Consider the following 14,909-nt stretch of genomic DNA (forward strand, 5'->3'; position numbering starts at 1 on the left):
TTGTAATCCAAAACTAGCATCTTGTTTTAGCAAAATCTGTTGTATTTTATGTAATTTAAATTGATGATAAAGAAAAATATTGTACAAAGTTTTGAAAATATTTACTCAAAATGGGACGAGTATACATAACATAAAATTTTATTTTCTCTCATTGCCAATATAATATTTGGTTCAATTAATTCAGGATAATCATAGATAAATTACCTCAACATTCAATGAACGCTCGTTAACTCTCGTTAGTAAAAATACAGCAATCTCAATTATTATACTTAAAAAGATTCAAGATTCACCTTGCCAAAGAGATAAAGATGCTAAAAATTGAAAAAAAAAGAAATATAGAATATTGGAAGTTTACTGTGAAAGATAAAGTTAGAAAAAATGCTATTGTAAAAACAATGAAAACATGACATGACTAGTGTTACGATGTATCTACGTAAGAAATAAATTAAAATAAACAGTTTTTAATAATGTATGGAGGAAAATATCTATTGATCAGGTAATTTCGAAACTGGCTATAATAATCATTAGTATGATGTTTCATCTACTTTGATCGAAAGCCAAGATGAATATCCGTTTTTTTTTTATATTACAGGTTTACGAAACATAGTTTTATTCCAATGATTTTTACCTTGATATAATAGTTTGTTGTCAAGTTCATGTGTCTATTGCAAAAAATTCACAATGTTGCAGTTGGTGGCATTGTAGAATCAATGTATTTGATGACATAAATTTTGAAAGTTCTCCTTTCATCCGGCAGAGGTGTGCTGTTGACGTAAATTTTATTGGTGTTAAATTGGTAATCAATATTTAATTTTATAAATACATTTATATTGTTAAGTAAGAATATTTAATAATTTTTTATTAAATCTATTTTATGATTCTGTTTTTTTATTATGAATTACTACTGTTTTTGTGTATTATATCTGTGATTTGTATTTTAACACGTGTTGTTGACATTATTTAACCTATTGCCGTAAAATTTGTAGGGGTTTTGTTGTCCACCGTATTTATGCGTAATTAATATTCGCATATAAATGGTATTGAGCTTTTGTGTGTTATTAAATTTAATCTGATTGTATACCACCATTAACGAGTGAGGACGTGGTAGTTAAATGACAGGTTTGTGCAGGTTAGCCTGTAAGCACGTTTCTCCTTTAATTCATTCAGAGTTTTTAAACTAGATTCCATTTATGAAAAAGTGTTGCACAAAGTCTGATTTACAGTCGGTACAGTTTATGTTCCATACCTAGTCATGTCCGAGATGATCCTGCCGGTTTTATTCAGTAGTTCTTGGAAAGATTGTTTCTGATTGACTATTTTATCTTCTTTTTTGTTAACTTGTATGAATAGAATAATTATATATATTGAAATCGGTGTATATTCTGAGGGAACAAATATTGATAATGATGTTATAAAATTTATATTGCCATATTAACTCTATTTGAACTCTTTGAGGAGCTTGATCCATAGAAATTCAAAATTTGGTAAAATTTATTTTTTATATATAGCCAATTATAGATTGCCCATTGCTATGAGGTATTTCATGCTTGCCACCTTTTTTTACATTTTTTAACCATATTTCACATAAATTAAATTAGTTTTTAATTTTCTACTATTATTTTAATTATTAATATTTTAGTTAGAGTTGTGTATTTTACAAAATCAATATTTATTAAGTAATGACGAGTGTACATTTGCCAAAATTTTTATTGATTAATTTTGCCCTTTGCCAGTTATGACTGAAAACTATTATTAATTTATACTGTAAGGTTTATTATGTAATATATATTGATTATTGACAAAGGTGAAACTGAATTGTAGTTATTTCATTTTACAGTTCTCTCTTTCATCTTTTGAATATGACATCACCATTAGTCCATGAGAAAGTTTGGTTTAATAAGTACAAGTACGACGAAGCTGAGCGACAGTATTTTGAAAATTTAGCTAAGGTGAGTTCCCTTGTATTTAAAGGAGATATACTCAACCTTTGTTTTAATTAAAAGATTATTGATACTTAGATACAGTAAATAAAGTGAAGGAAGGAAGGGGTTCTGTTAATAAGGAACATTTATTTAGAAGAAATTAGTATTAGCTGAGATGTGAAGTAACAATGTACCTTTTATTTTTACCAGATCCTTTCTGTGAAAAAAATATATTTTAGTTATAATCAGTTTCACTTGTATACTTCAACATTGCATTACATTTTCTGTAAGTTTTCTTACAAGAATGTGCCTAATCTGAGGGTTTGTTTATATTGTATTAAAATTTGTTAATTAAAAAATACTTTAAGCAAACCTGTACACCTAGAAATGGGTACAATTCTGTACTGAATTGTAAATATCATGTCATGGCTTAAGAATTATCTCTGCCACAATTAAATATTCCTATTTAAAGTTATTTACCCAAAAAACTATAGGTGATACCAGGAAAAATAATCAAATATAATTAGTAGGTTCCATGAGCATTTCAGGTTTAATTTCCAAATTTCTTACATGCAGGTGTTCAAAATTTCCTAGTGCTAATTTTTTACAAACTGGATTTATTATAAAAATCTATTTATAATAAAATTAATTTTAATTGTAAAAAATTTATATAAAAATAACTTATCAACATGTAAATATTTTTGATGGTCCAAAAATTTGACGTCTTTATTTCAAATTTTAATATTTCTAGAGTTCAAATTACAGTAAGTTTTGTAAAAATGTTGATGCTTATGATTTTTTATTTATAATGAGGGGAAGGAATAGCATCATGATCTTTTTCTCTAGGTAAATAACTAAAAAATCTTCAGGTTCCTGAGTTACAATACGAAAAAAATAACTTTTAAAAATAATTAATGCATAAATATTTGTTATTAACTAATATTAAATAAAAACGCTATTAAAAATCAATAAATATGAGAATAATAGTAATATAGGAAAATATAATAGTAATATAAAAAAACTCACTACCATAATTTTAAATTTTAACATAGATGCTTAAAATTATTAATTTAACCTGCCGGGTTAGCCTAGTGGTTAAACTCGTCATCACAAAATCAGCTGATTTTCGAAGTCGGGTGTTCTAAGATTTGAATCCTTGTAAAGGCAGTTACTTTTATATGGATTTTAGTAGTAGACTGGATACTGGTGATTGGGTTTCAATTAACCACATTGGGAAGGGAATGGCAAACCACCTGTAAAACCTGCCAGTAAAATTCCAAGGAATTGGAATCGCCGAGGATCAGACATGACTATGTCTAAATTTATTATTATAAACAAAAAATCAAAATGACATCACACAATGGCAAAATTGTCAGCTGTGATGGTTACTTTACGAAAACATCACAAATTAAAAACTTACCCAAAAATGTAAATATTTCATAGTAAAGTTAAAATTAATAATTTTCAGACATTTTAATGTTAAGAAATGTAGTACTTATTTTAAAATGAGATATTTACTCAGTTTTTAAAAATCCAGTGTATTGGTCATGCAGTTAGAGGAATAAGACTGCATTAAACTGATCGTATTAACATAATCCTTTGGTATTAAACTGATGCCAATAAAACCAATGTAGATCTACCATAGTAAGAATATGTTAAGTTAAATAGAAAAAGAGTAAGTTGCTAGAATAACCTTTTGACGCAGAAGATTGAGGAAACTTTATACTGCTTGAATTATATTTGTATATCTTTACCTTGTATACTTATTTTTTTTTTTCATTTTTACTAAATTTAATTTCAGTACTATTCTTTTTATTGTTTCTATTATTATTTACTTTAAAATAAACATTTTTTATATAAAATCATTTGTGGTCTGTATATTACAATTAGTGTTAATTTGGTAGATTGTGGTTTATTATAGATTAAAATGGTGTAAGTAATTATTGTATTTAACTGCCCTTATCCCATTTACTCTTTCTAAAATTTATAATGTAATATTTGTCTTTGCAAGCTGCTTGTTGATAATGGAGTACCTATATCAGTGAAACAGACTGCTCCTGCACCACCTGTTAATGAAATAACATTAATTACACCGCCTCCTTCTCCTCCAGCTGAACCTACACCAGTAGCCTTTCCTTCAGCTCCTCTTCCACTTCCTGAAACAAAAACTATCCTCATAACAACATCTGATGATAAGCAAATTCAAAATAATAATTTGAAAGATAAAGAAAAGGATAAACGCTTTAAAGTTAAAGAATCAAAACGAAACAAACAGAATAAAAAAATGGTGCAGAAAAAGAATGAAGAAAATAAGGTAAGTTCACTTTTTAAGTGTTTAAGAATATTCTGGTATCTTAATTATTTTATTTGTTGTTTTTGTAAGTTTTATTATTATTCTGTTATAAATATGATTGTAGTGCATAGTTATTAATTCACTTTTTCTTCATTTTTTTTTTCGTTATATAAACAGAAATCAGGAAATCAAAGAAAAGAACATTAAGATAAATATGGTTCAAATTTTATCACATATGTACTATACTTTTCAGCATCCAAACAGTAATTATTAATACCATGTAAGTGCATGAACTAGTACTATACATATCGAAAGCAGATTACTATTCATTACCTGTAGCATAAAAAAAAGCATGTCCGTATGATCGAGTTAAAAGGGATTGTAGGAGGTTTTACCCAGTCAAGGCATTTTCTACTGCTACCAGAAATAAGAGTATCTACATAGGTTCTTAAGTTGAGTCAACTGCACGATAACAACCATGAAGAGATTTTTACTGTCTATTTGGTTTATGCTAAAGAATCAGTGGATATCTAGTCAAATTCATGGAACTGATGAAAATAAAAATGGGTTAATCTACCCGCAGAGATGCAACAAGTGAGACATACTCTGAAATCAAGAAAACTGATTCAAATTACCTTCAGATAGTAGAGTCTGCTGATCCTTCCTACAATTTCTTAGAAATTGTGATCTTTTTCTCTGGATAGGAGCAGTATGAGTATTAATAAGCAATTCTTCTTTCAAGCTCAAATATGATTCAACAGATCGATGCTCCTCCAGCTTTTAAAGAACCATGTACAAACAGGCTTAGCTTTCCTTTAAATAAATTCTTACCCATCCAGAATAGCCTTTGGAGTGTATTGATATACAGTCCATTCAATCACATCCTAATTAAAATGGAGGTACTGTTATGAAGTTTAAAAAGATGTGAATTATAAATAAGATTTATTTTCAGACATTTATAAAATTTTCTACTCTTTAAAAGTTGCAAATTAAGAGTTTAGGATTAATGATCTTGAGAAATTCATTACCATTGATTACACTGAAAAACATAATTTTTGTTTCCTAACATACAGTACATGATTTTAATCTGTTTTTTTTTTGTGCTGAAAACTAATATGAAATCAGAATCTTTCTATCGCCCACCATTTTTGAAAAATTTTTTTACTTTAAAATAATTTTTCAACTGTAGTTAGCATTTTAAGCTCCTATATTGTGTTTTGTTAGCTCATTTTTTATTGTTTAACTTTGTTAACATAATTTGTAAGCTATAAATAAACAATAATAGATCAAGAATTAAATCATATCATAGTGTCATATTATGATATCATATCTAATACTGAAAAGTGAGCCTTCATGGACAAGATTAATCGTGTCTGTGCAGGTCAAAACATGTAGCTGGAAACACAGCTGTGTTGTTTGTATTATGCACTGGATATAGGAATGAATTAAGTTTGTTCAGTCTTATTGCTGTCTTAAGTCTGTTAATAGTGCAGTGTCATAATGCCTTGAAGTTGTGAAAATAATGTGGATGCCTTTTGTTATGTATGTGGCGAGTTTACCGTAAAATCAAGTAGAAAAAAACATTACACTCTTAATTAACAAAACATATCATTTGTACTTGCAATGTAAAATTGGTGATCAGGATAAGACGTGGGCTCCTCATATAGTATTCATTAATTGTTCTGTATATTTAAGAGGATTACTGAAAGATACACAGAAGGCTTGCCATTTGGTGTACCTATGGTTTGGCGTGAACCAAAGAATCATGTAACAACTGATTGTTACTTTTGTTTAACAAGTGTGTCTGGAATTTCTAAATCTAAACATACTGTAAAATATCCATTGCAATCTGCAATCAGGCCTGTACCTCGCAGTGAAATTATTCCAGTTCCTGAGCCGTGTGTGAATGTATGTTTTAAAAGCAGCAATGAAGAATCAGGCAGTACTGAAGAAGACAACAATGACTTGATTTTGAATTATCTTCCAGTAAGCCACATCTTATATTACAAGGTCAATTAAATGACTTGGTTAGGGATTTAAATTTATCAAAAAAATAAGTTAAACTGTTAGGATCAAGACTGCAAAGTTGAAATTTACTTTAAAAATATACAAAAATTTCAGGCTTTCAAAGCCGACAGAAAGAACTTTATCAGGTGAAAATAATTTGGTTTATTGCACAAATATTGATGACCTTATGTTGAACTTAGGACAAGTTCATAAATAGAGAGCAGGCACCTTTTCATAGATTCGTCCGAGTATAGTTTAAAAGTGGTTCTACTACACAATGGCAACAAATATCCTTCGATACCAATCTCTTATGGTATTAATTTGGAAGAAACATGCGAAATGATGAAAGACGTTCTTGAAAAAATAAATAATAAAAAACATAGCTGGAACATATGTGGTGATTTGAAAGTTATACCTATTTTGTTAGGTATGCAGTTAGGCTGTACAAAGTACATGTGTTTTCTTTGCAATTGGGACAGCTGAGCTAGAGATAAACATTGTGTTACCAAAGGGTGGAAGAAATGAGACGCCTTAACTCCAAATGGGAAAAATATTGGTCATGAGCCCTTAGTTGTACCCAAAAAAATATTTTTACCCCCTCTCCATATCAAGCTAGGACTGATGAAAAATTTTGTAAAAGCAGTGAAGACGAATAGTCCTGGGTTTTTGTACATCAGGCAGAAATTTCCGAATGTAAGTGAAGGAAAAATTAAAGAAGGATTATTTGTTGGTCCTCAAATAAGAGAATTGGTCAAAAATGATGTATTTAACTCAGTGTTAAATAATGTAGAAAGTGCAACTTGGGCTTCATTTAAAGACATTTGCAAAATTTTTCTCGGCAAACAAAAATCCGACAATTACCACAATATTGTTAATCAACTTTTTACTTCATATAGAGCTATGGTATGTAATATGTCTGAAAATAAATTTCCTCCACTTGCATCTGGACAACCTTTGAGACGTAAGTGAAACATGGTATTTCCACAAAGATATTTTGGTGATGGAAAGCTGCTTTAAAGGGAAATGGAATACTAACATGCTTGCCAATTATTGTTGGACATTAATTTGGGATGTGCCTGAGGCTATTTATAAAAGAAAAGTATCAGCAAAATCATTCTAACAGGTATGCGCCATGAAAAATTACAAATTTTACAGATTTTAACTAACTATATTTTTCCTTAGTTTTTTTTAAAAGTATAATTTATTTAAAACTAAGGGCGATAGAAAAATTGTATTTACAGATCTTTAATGTACGCAAAAAAAGCAATTCAAGAAATGGTATCACACTTGGAGAAACATTAAAAAAGTTTTTTTTTGTCTATCAGTATTATTTATGTTGGAGAATGTTTATTTTGTAATTAATTTTTATAACTGGTATGATTTTGTGATTATATTACTGTTGCAAATGTTTAACTTCAACCATTTTATGTAGTTTGTAGGGCTTGAATAAGTAATATTAATATTCTACATGTGCCTACTTTTAACGTTTAGATTGCAATTACCATTTGTTTTATCTTAAAAAAAAAATCTATAGTAATTTTATAGCTGTTATGTATGAGTGTGGCATGTATTAGAAGTTGATATTATTTTTTCGCTTAAGTTCAGTTTATAGTTGCTTAAAATACATTATAAAATCATAATGAAAACATCTTTTTTCTTTTATACCTAAATTAAGATAGTTAATAAAACATTTGGTGTGTAATGTATAATTAATTAGTTTGACCTAATACATCTTTAGAAAATGTCATAATTAAATCTCTAAATCTGGAGTCATAACTTTTAAAATAAAAGATACTTCATTAATATTGTAATTTTAGATTATTGTCTTCCTTGGATTTTGTTTCTTTCTTTAAAGAATCAAATCTCTATACATAAAACCTTAGTGAATTTAGTATGTCTATAAAAGTTTCTGAACTAAAAATGTTTTGGAAGTGCATAGTTTTTTATTTGGTGGTGGTACATTAGGTATGTTTTGGTTATGGTGGGTTGTATAGTATTTTTGGTGAAGGACTGCTGGTTTGGCATATTACTCATATCATTTTTTCTAAACATTTTCATTTTGAGTAATTAATTTTAATTTCTATTAATTAAATAGTTTCGTTCAGGGTGGTTTTACAGACCATTTTTGATTTCTTTTTTATTAGCGCTACTTCTATAAATTCTAAATTTTATATTTCTGGTATACAATTGATTTACATTCTTGCAAAAAATTGTTTATTAATTTTATCAAATATTATGCAACATAAAATAAAGATTATGTCGATTTAGTTATGTAGGTAACTGATACAGAAGATATCTATTAGTAATAATAATTATATCATTAAATTGTGTTAAATTAGTGGCAGTGAACTACTTGTGAAAATAAAAACTAAAAATATATGAATTTACATATTTGCTGCTACAATGAAACTCTATTTGCAATATAGGTCACATACAATGAGTATATGCTGCATTCATTGGCAGTTTATTGTTTTTTTTTTCTGATGAGTACTAAGAATCAATTTGAAGTTGGAAGTATTTTAATGTAGAACACATTTCTACAGTTAAAGCAGATGCATTTTTTATTGCAGATAGGCTTGATACAACATACCTTTTTTAGTATAATGCAAACAGCGTACTATCATTTTATGTACAAAATAATAGCAATTTATTGAAAAATTAATATGAAACCAAATCAAAAGTAAAACATTAGAAATTATCTGTAAAAAAAAAAAATAAATAAAACTGAAAGATTAATAAATAGGTACCTATTTAGTTAGAAGTTAATGCTTCACATTATTCATTAAAACAAAGAAAAAATCTTTTAAGTGTTTAATTAGTAAACTTGTAAATTTTTGGATATTTTGGATAATTTTCTACTACTTCATAAATAAAAGTTTAGTTTGTATTTTGTCCTTTTCTTGTAATTTTAAAACTTTTTGGATATTCCAATCTAAATGAGATTTCAGCCATTTAAAACAGTTTTATCCAAACTGGTTTTAATGCAAATTACATCAACTTATATTATTGAAAGCAAAGTTGTGTTTAGTTTTAAAATTTCCTCATAAGTCTGCAGACCTTCCTTCCCTTGATAAAAAAATTTAAGAACATCTTATGAAACTAAAACAGATTTTGTAAAGGGCTTTTACGAATATTGGTAGTTCCTTCATTTCTGAAATGGATAAGAGAAAATTCTCTTTGCAAATTATATTTGTTTGTGAAAATGACTTATATTAAAAATAATATAAAAACCAATGTAATTGAAGAAACTTTTGTTTAAAATCATTTTTAAGAATTCAAACAGAGGCCAAAGTTAGATTTTTTTTTATAAGGAGGCTTACTCGTTTCAATGGAAAATTTATATTTTTACATCAAGCATGACAGATGATTGGATTTGAGTTGTGTGATAAATTATGACAGTAAAAGGATTAAATCTTTATATATTCATTTCATGTATTTTGTCACTTTATGAACTTATTCTGTTACTAAATTTTTTTTTATCTTAATGGTGTTTCTTTAGCTTTACAGTGACTTTAAAAGAGTGGTATAAAAACAAACTTAAAACTTATGAGTTCTGGCTAGAAAATGTTTACAAATTTTATTATGGTGGCGAGAAGTGGTTCTTTCTACTTACTACCTTTTTGTTTTAGTTAAAACCTGCAACTTGAGTTAATGGAAATACGAGGCATATTCATAAAGTAAGGGCTGTCGGCTTATATTTTAATATTAGCAGGTCTGAACACAGTTTCACGCATGCAGGCTCATCTATTGGCTATTTATGAAGCTACTGCAATTGTTTTGATTCAGTAGTCGTTCGCATGCTGGTAAATGCAGATTGCAATGTCTGTGACATCGTTTCTCCCGCTAGTTGTGAAGTGCACGCTGTAATTCAATTTTTTTGTGCTGTAGGATCTTCTGCTGAAATTCATCGTTGATTTGTGCCTAGTGTATGGACCTACAATAATGAGTGAAGGAAAGGTTAGCCAATGGTGTTGAGACTTTGAAAATGACTGCACAAATGAGCATGATGAAGAGCAGATTGGCAGGTCCAATATTCAGACCGACAAAGTTGTTGAACAAGTGAACCAAAAATTGCAATGTGATTGACGATTAGTGCTCTGATTAATGAATTTCCACATATCGGACGCACATCTATACACGATTGTCACAAAAAAGCCTGGATATCACAAATTGTGTGCAAGGTGAATACCGAAAGTGCTCACCGATGAACACAAAGAGCAAAAAATGTGCAGTGGGCAAGCGTTTTTGGTCTGCTATCAACAAGATTGAGATGATTTGTTTTTTGACATGCTTACGGGCAACAAGATCTATCCTACACCAACGCAGAATTGAAACAACAGTCAGTGCAGTGGTGCCATTCAAGTTCTCCAAAACTGGAAAAGTTTAAGCAATCTTTGTAGTCTATTCAAAAAATGTCTGTACTGTTTTTTGGGATGAAAAGGGCCTCATTTTGGTTGGTTTCATGGAACATGGATCAACAATTGTAGCTGATATGTATGTACTACAAAGTGCTCACCAAACTGAGACATGCAATCCAAAATCAACAACATGGGAAACTATCATCCAGTGTAATTCTCTTTCATGACAATATGCGTCCTCACACTGCTACCTTAACCAAGAAGAAGATCCAAGATTTTCATTCGGAACATTTTGACCACTCTTCATACAGTCCCAACCTTGCACCTAGTAATTAGTTCCTCTTCTTTCATTTGAAAAAGTGGCTTGGTGGACAACGACTAGGAACTCATGAATGCAGTTGTCAATTGGTTCAATTCCCAGTTGGCGAACTTTTATGCAAAGGGTTTAAAGAAACTGGTGCAGCGTTACAAAAAGTGCTTAGAACTGAATAGTGATTCTGTGGAAAAGTGCAGTAGATATGTAGTAAACTAAAACTAAGTAAAAACCTTTTCTCACAAGTTAATTTTTTTTACTGACCACATGGCCCTTACTTTATGAGTATGACTTATATAATTAATACTGTTAATAAAATGATGTTATTATTTTCATCGAATCATTAATAACTGAAAACTTCAAACAATAATATTTACTATTCTGCTGCAGTGAAAAAGGCACAGATTACACAGCATTTAGCAACAGTTGAAACTGGTTTCAAACGCTAGTAGCAAAAAAATTTCTGTTAATATTTTGAAGTGGTTTAAAATGGAAAAGTGAACATTTCAAAATATTAAAATATACTTGTTGTTTAATATAATATTAGTTTTTTTTTTTTTTTTTTTTTTTAACAAATTATACACATTACATTGAAAGTAAACATTGGTGCATGATTAAATGGTACAGTCGAAGGCTAATTTACTTATTTTAAATGGGTAAAAGAAATCTTAATTTAATTGCATGTTCATAATTTTGTTTTTCTTTGGTGTCAGGTTTCTTCTAACAATCCTATTATGAAAAACACACTGGCTGGAGAAGTGGCCAAGGCACGTCAACATATTCAGAGTTCACTTGAATGTGTGAGTAGTATCAATTATAATTGATTGCTTTATGCAGTGCCCTTGCCTTTATTTCCAATCAAAATTTTGCTTTTTTCTGCTAATCTTGATGTTTTTGGTTAATTTGCTATTATTACTTTATATAGTAAGAATCACAACTATGATTGTGGTATATGGTTATTCAAAATACAAGTCAGTTAACTTTGTACCTATAATGGCACACTTATTATTTAGTACTCGTAGAACTTAAATTGTTATCTAAACATGTTTCCCCTACTGTTTAGTGCTCTGTTTTAAACTGCATTTTTTTTAATTCACGTAAGATTTTTTGTTAATGATTTGTATGTTATCTGAAACGCAACAGAAGCTGAATAAAAATATATGATAAAATGGTTGAGTTGAAATTTTAATTAGGCATTTCTGATACTAGCCAAATCGGTTCATACATAATGATGCCTGCCTTGCCACTGTACTCTTATCTTTTTTTTATGGTGACTTGAGTCTTTGGCTTTAGGTTTTTCAGCTTGTAATTACACTTCTCTTATTTTTTAATGTGTTCAAAAGAATATCTTTAGAATGTGTACGAGGAGTGACAATAAACTAATGAGACTGATGTGAAAAAAATGTTGCTTCCGTTTTAGTCATGTTTAGTGTTGTTTCCTTCAAAGTAGTTTCCCTCTGATTGCACACACTTATTACAGCGCTTCTGCCATTGATGGTAACATTTCTGGAACTCATCATCTGTAATATCCTCCAAGATCCCGTCACAGCTTTTTGGACATCTTGTGTTGTTTAAAAATGATGTCCCTTGACCGCCATTTTGACTAAAAAGTCGCACAGAGCGATATCTGGCGAATAAGGTGGCTGTGGTAGTACTGAAATTTGTTATGAGGTTAAAAATTGCTGTACTGACAGAGCAGTATGGGATGGCGCATTATTGTGATGCAGAATCCAATTATCAGCAATGTTGGCACGGACACGAAGAACTCGTTTACGAAGTCTTTCTAAAATTTCTTTGTAGAAATATTGGTTAAATGTTTGTCCAGGAGGCACCCACTCTTTATGAACAATTCCCTTGGAATCGAAGAAGCACACAAACATGCATTTCACTTTTGACTTTGACATGCAAGCTTTTTTTGGTCTGAGTGTGGATCCCTTTGAGCACCATTGCGAACTTCGGCGTTTTGTCTCTGGATCATATTGAAAAAACCAACCTTCATCACCAGTGATAACACGGCTCAACAAATCTGGATTGATTTCCGTTTGCTCTAACAGATCGGCGGCCACATTTTTCCGTGTTTCTCGCTGTTGTGTGAGATTTTTGGGGACCATTTTTGCACAAATCTCTCATACCAAGATCTTCACTTAATATTAGACGAACCGTTTCTCGATTGATGTTGACTTCTTCTGCAATCATTTTCACGGATAATCTTTGATCAGATCGTACGATTTCACGCACCCTGGTCAAGTTGACAACTGTCCGTGAGGTTGATGGTCGTCCACTGCGGTCTTCATCTTCAACATTCGTTCTGCCTTCACTAAAAATTTTATGCCACCGAAAAACTTGAGCTCTTGACATTAACCTCCTCTCCAAAAACCTTCTGAAGCTTACCATAAGTTGTCGTTGCGTTTTCACCCAATTTAATGCAAAAAGAAATGGCATACTGTTGCGCAATATTTTGCGGTTTCATTTCTTTGGTGAGAGACACAAACACGTGTTCACTTATTACAGCACAACTCATGACTGAGCAGTTGCATCAATGTGCCGCTTGGACTAGAAGTAGCTTATAGACCAAGGTCAAAGATGATGTGCCTACACAAGCTGCAGGGTTGCCACATCTTGCAAATAAAAATCAGTCTCATTACTTTATTGTCGCACCTCGTATATTCTAAAAAAACATATTTTATTCAAAATATTTTTTATCTTTGTGTGTTGTAATATATATAACTTTTTGTATCTACTTTTATTAAATATACCATTGAAGGATAAGTAATAAATAAAATATGCGTTATGAAAACTGCTGAAAATAAAGAAAAATAATTTTTTAAACAACTAGAATTGTAATCTAATTTCATTATTACATCTCAGTTACATTATAGGAGAACTCCGAGCTGCAAACAGATTCTTACCTTGTATTAATCGAATACTTTAGCTACCAGTTTTTTCTTTTTTTCTATTGAAATATAAATATATGAACATTTTTGAGCAATTACAATTAATGATTAAGTAGTATTTTAATTGTACTGTAATTTGTTTCACTTGAATATCCATAAAGATATTAAATTTTTTTTTAGTTTTGCTATGTAAAATCATAACATAATGATATCTTTTCTATTATTTGAGAAAATATTTTGTTTAAAATATGTTTTTACTGTTAAGAAAAAAGATTATGTTCAGTTTATTGTAATTCTAAGAAGGAAAAAATGTATAAAATGGAGTTAGAATAAAGTTAATTTTTTTCTTTACCATGTTTTATATTAAATTATTAATATTAGTTTTAGAGATCAGCTCTTCAAAAATTGTTTTACATTTTTCAATAAAAATCAGTGTGTCAGAAATTTGTGAAATCTGAATCCAGTTATAATTTCACTTTCTTCCTATAGCAATAAGGTTGTGTTAGGAATAATGTTAGTATTATGGTTCATGGATTCTATAATCGTGAACAGTTTGTATTAGCATAAAGCTGCTATTGTAAATTCATGTAGCATGCTGATTATACTACTGGCAAATTTACATTTATTTCTAAACTTAACAGATAGATAGAATCATTTTATTTTAAATAGTTGGTAGACAAGAATTTTATTGATAAATAGTTTATCTATTAAGTTTACAGTGTGAATTTGTGTAGTTTTCTACTGAAACATTAATTTTCCAGCACCAGACAATAAATTTTTGCACTATGCAATGAAGATTTTATGCTATATTATTAACTTAGAATGCCCAAAAAAAAATCAGTATATTATCTTTTTTTATGATTGAAGTTGTGCCTATAGATTTTTATTTTTTTTAGTTTTTTCATAATGTTGGTTTTATATGCATATTTAACAGAAAATATATATGACAAGTTTTGTCCTTAAATTTACATTTTAAACTGAGTGTTTAAAAAGATTTAATTTAAAAAAAATTCTGATCGATTTAATGCGGTAAAGATGTTAGTTTTATATTTAACAAATACAGTGTTTCAAAATCATTATCAGGGTTTAAAAGTTATTAATATTTATTAAGTTTTACTTATA

At 29.4% G+C, this 14,909-nt stretch overlaps 1 protein-coding gene across 4 annotated transcripts in view; it reads left to right on the forward strand.

The window, feature by feature from the left end:
• The first annotated feature begins 672 nt into the window (after positions 1-672).
• The window catches only part of LOC142333871 (putative elongation factor 1-delta), a 39,136-nt gene continuing 24,899 nt past the window's right edge, over positions 673-14,909 (forward strand). Inside the window, exons 1-4 of one of the 4 annotated variants that reach the window (XM_075381451.1) lie at positions 673-796; positions 1,838-1,949; positions 3,934-4,236; positions 11,607-11,693. In XM_075381451.1, the coding sequence (XP_075237566.1) occupies positions 1,860-1,949; positions 3,934-4,236; positions 11,607-11,693 (480 nt within the window). In that variant the 5' untranslated portion in view covers positions 673-796; positions 1,838-1,859. Of the gene's footprint in view, positions 838-1,837; positions 1,950-3,933; positions 4,237-11,606; positions 11,694-14,909 lie in introns of all 4 variants that reach the window. The other 3 variants (XM_075381460.1, XM_075381467.1, XM_075381477.1) reach the window with 3 other exon arrangements.

This window comes from Lycorma delicatula, chromosome 1, assembly GCF_047948215.1.
Source record: "Lycorma delicatula isolate Av1 chromosome 1, ASM4794821v1, whole genome shotgun sequence".
Taxonomy (NCBI): Eukaryota; Metazoa; Arthropoda; class Insecta; order Hemiptera; family Fulgoridae; genus Lycorma; species Lycorma delicatula.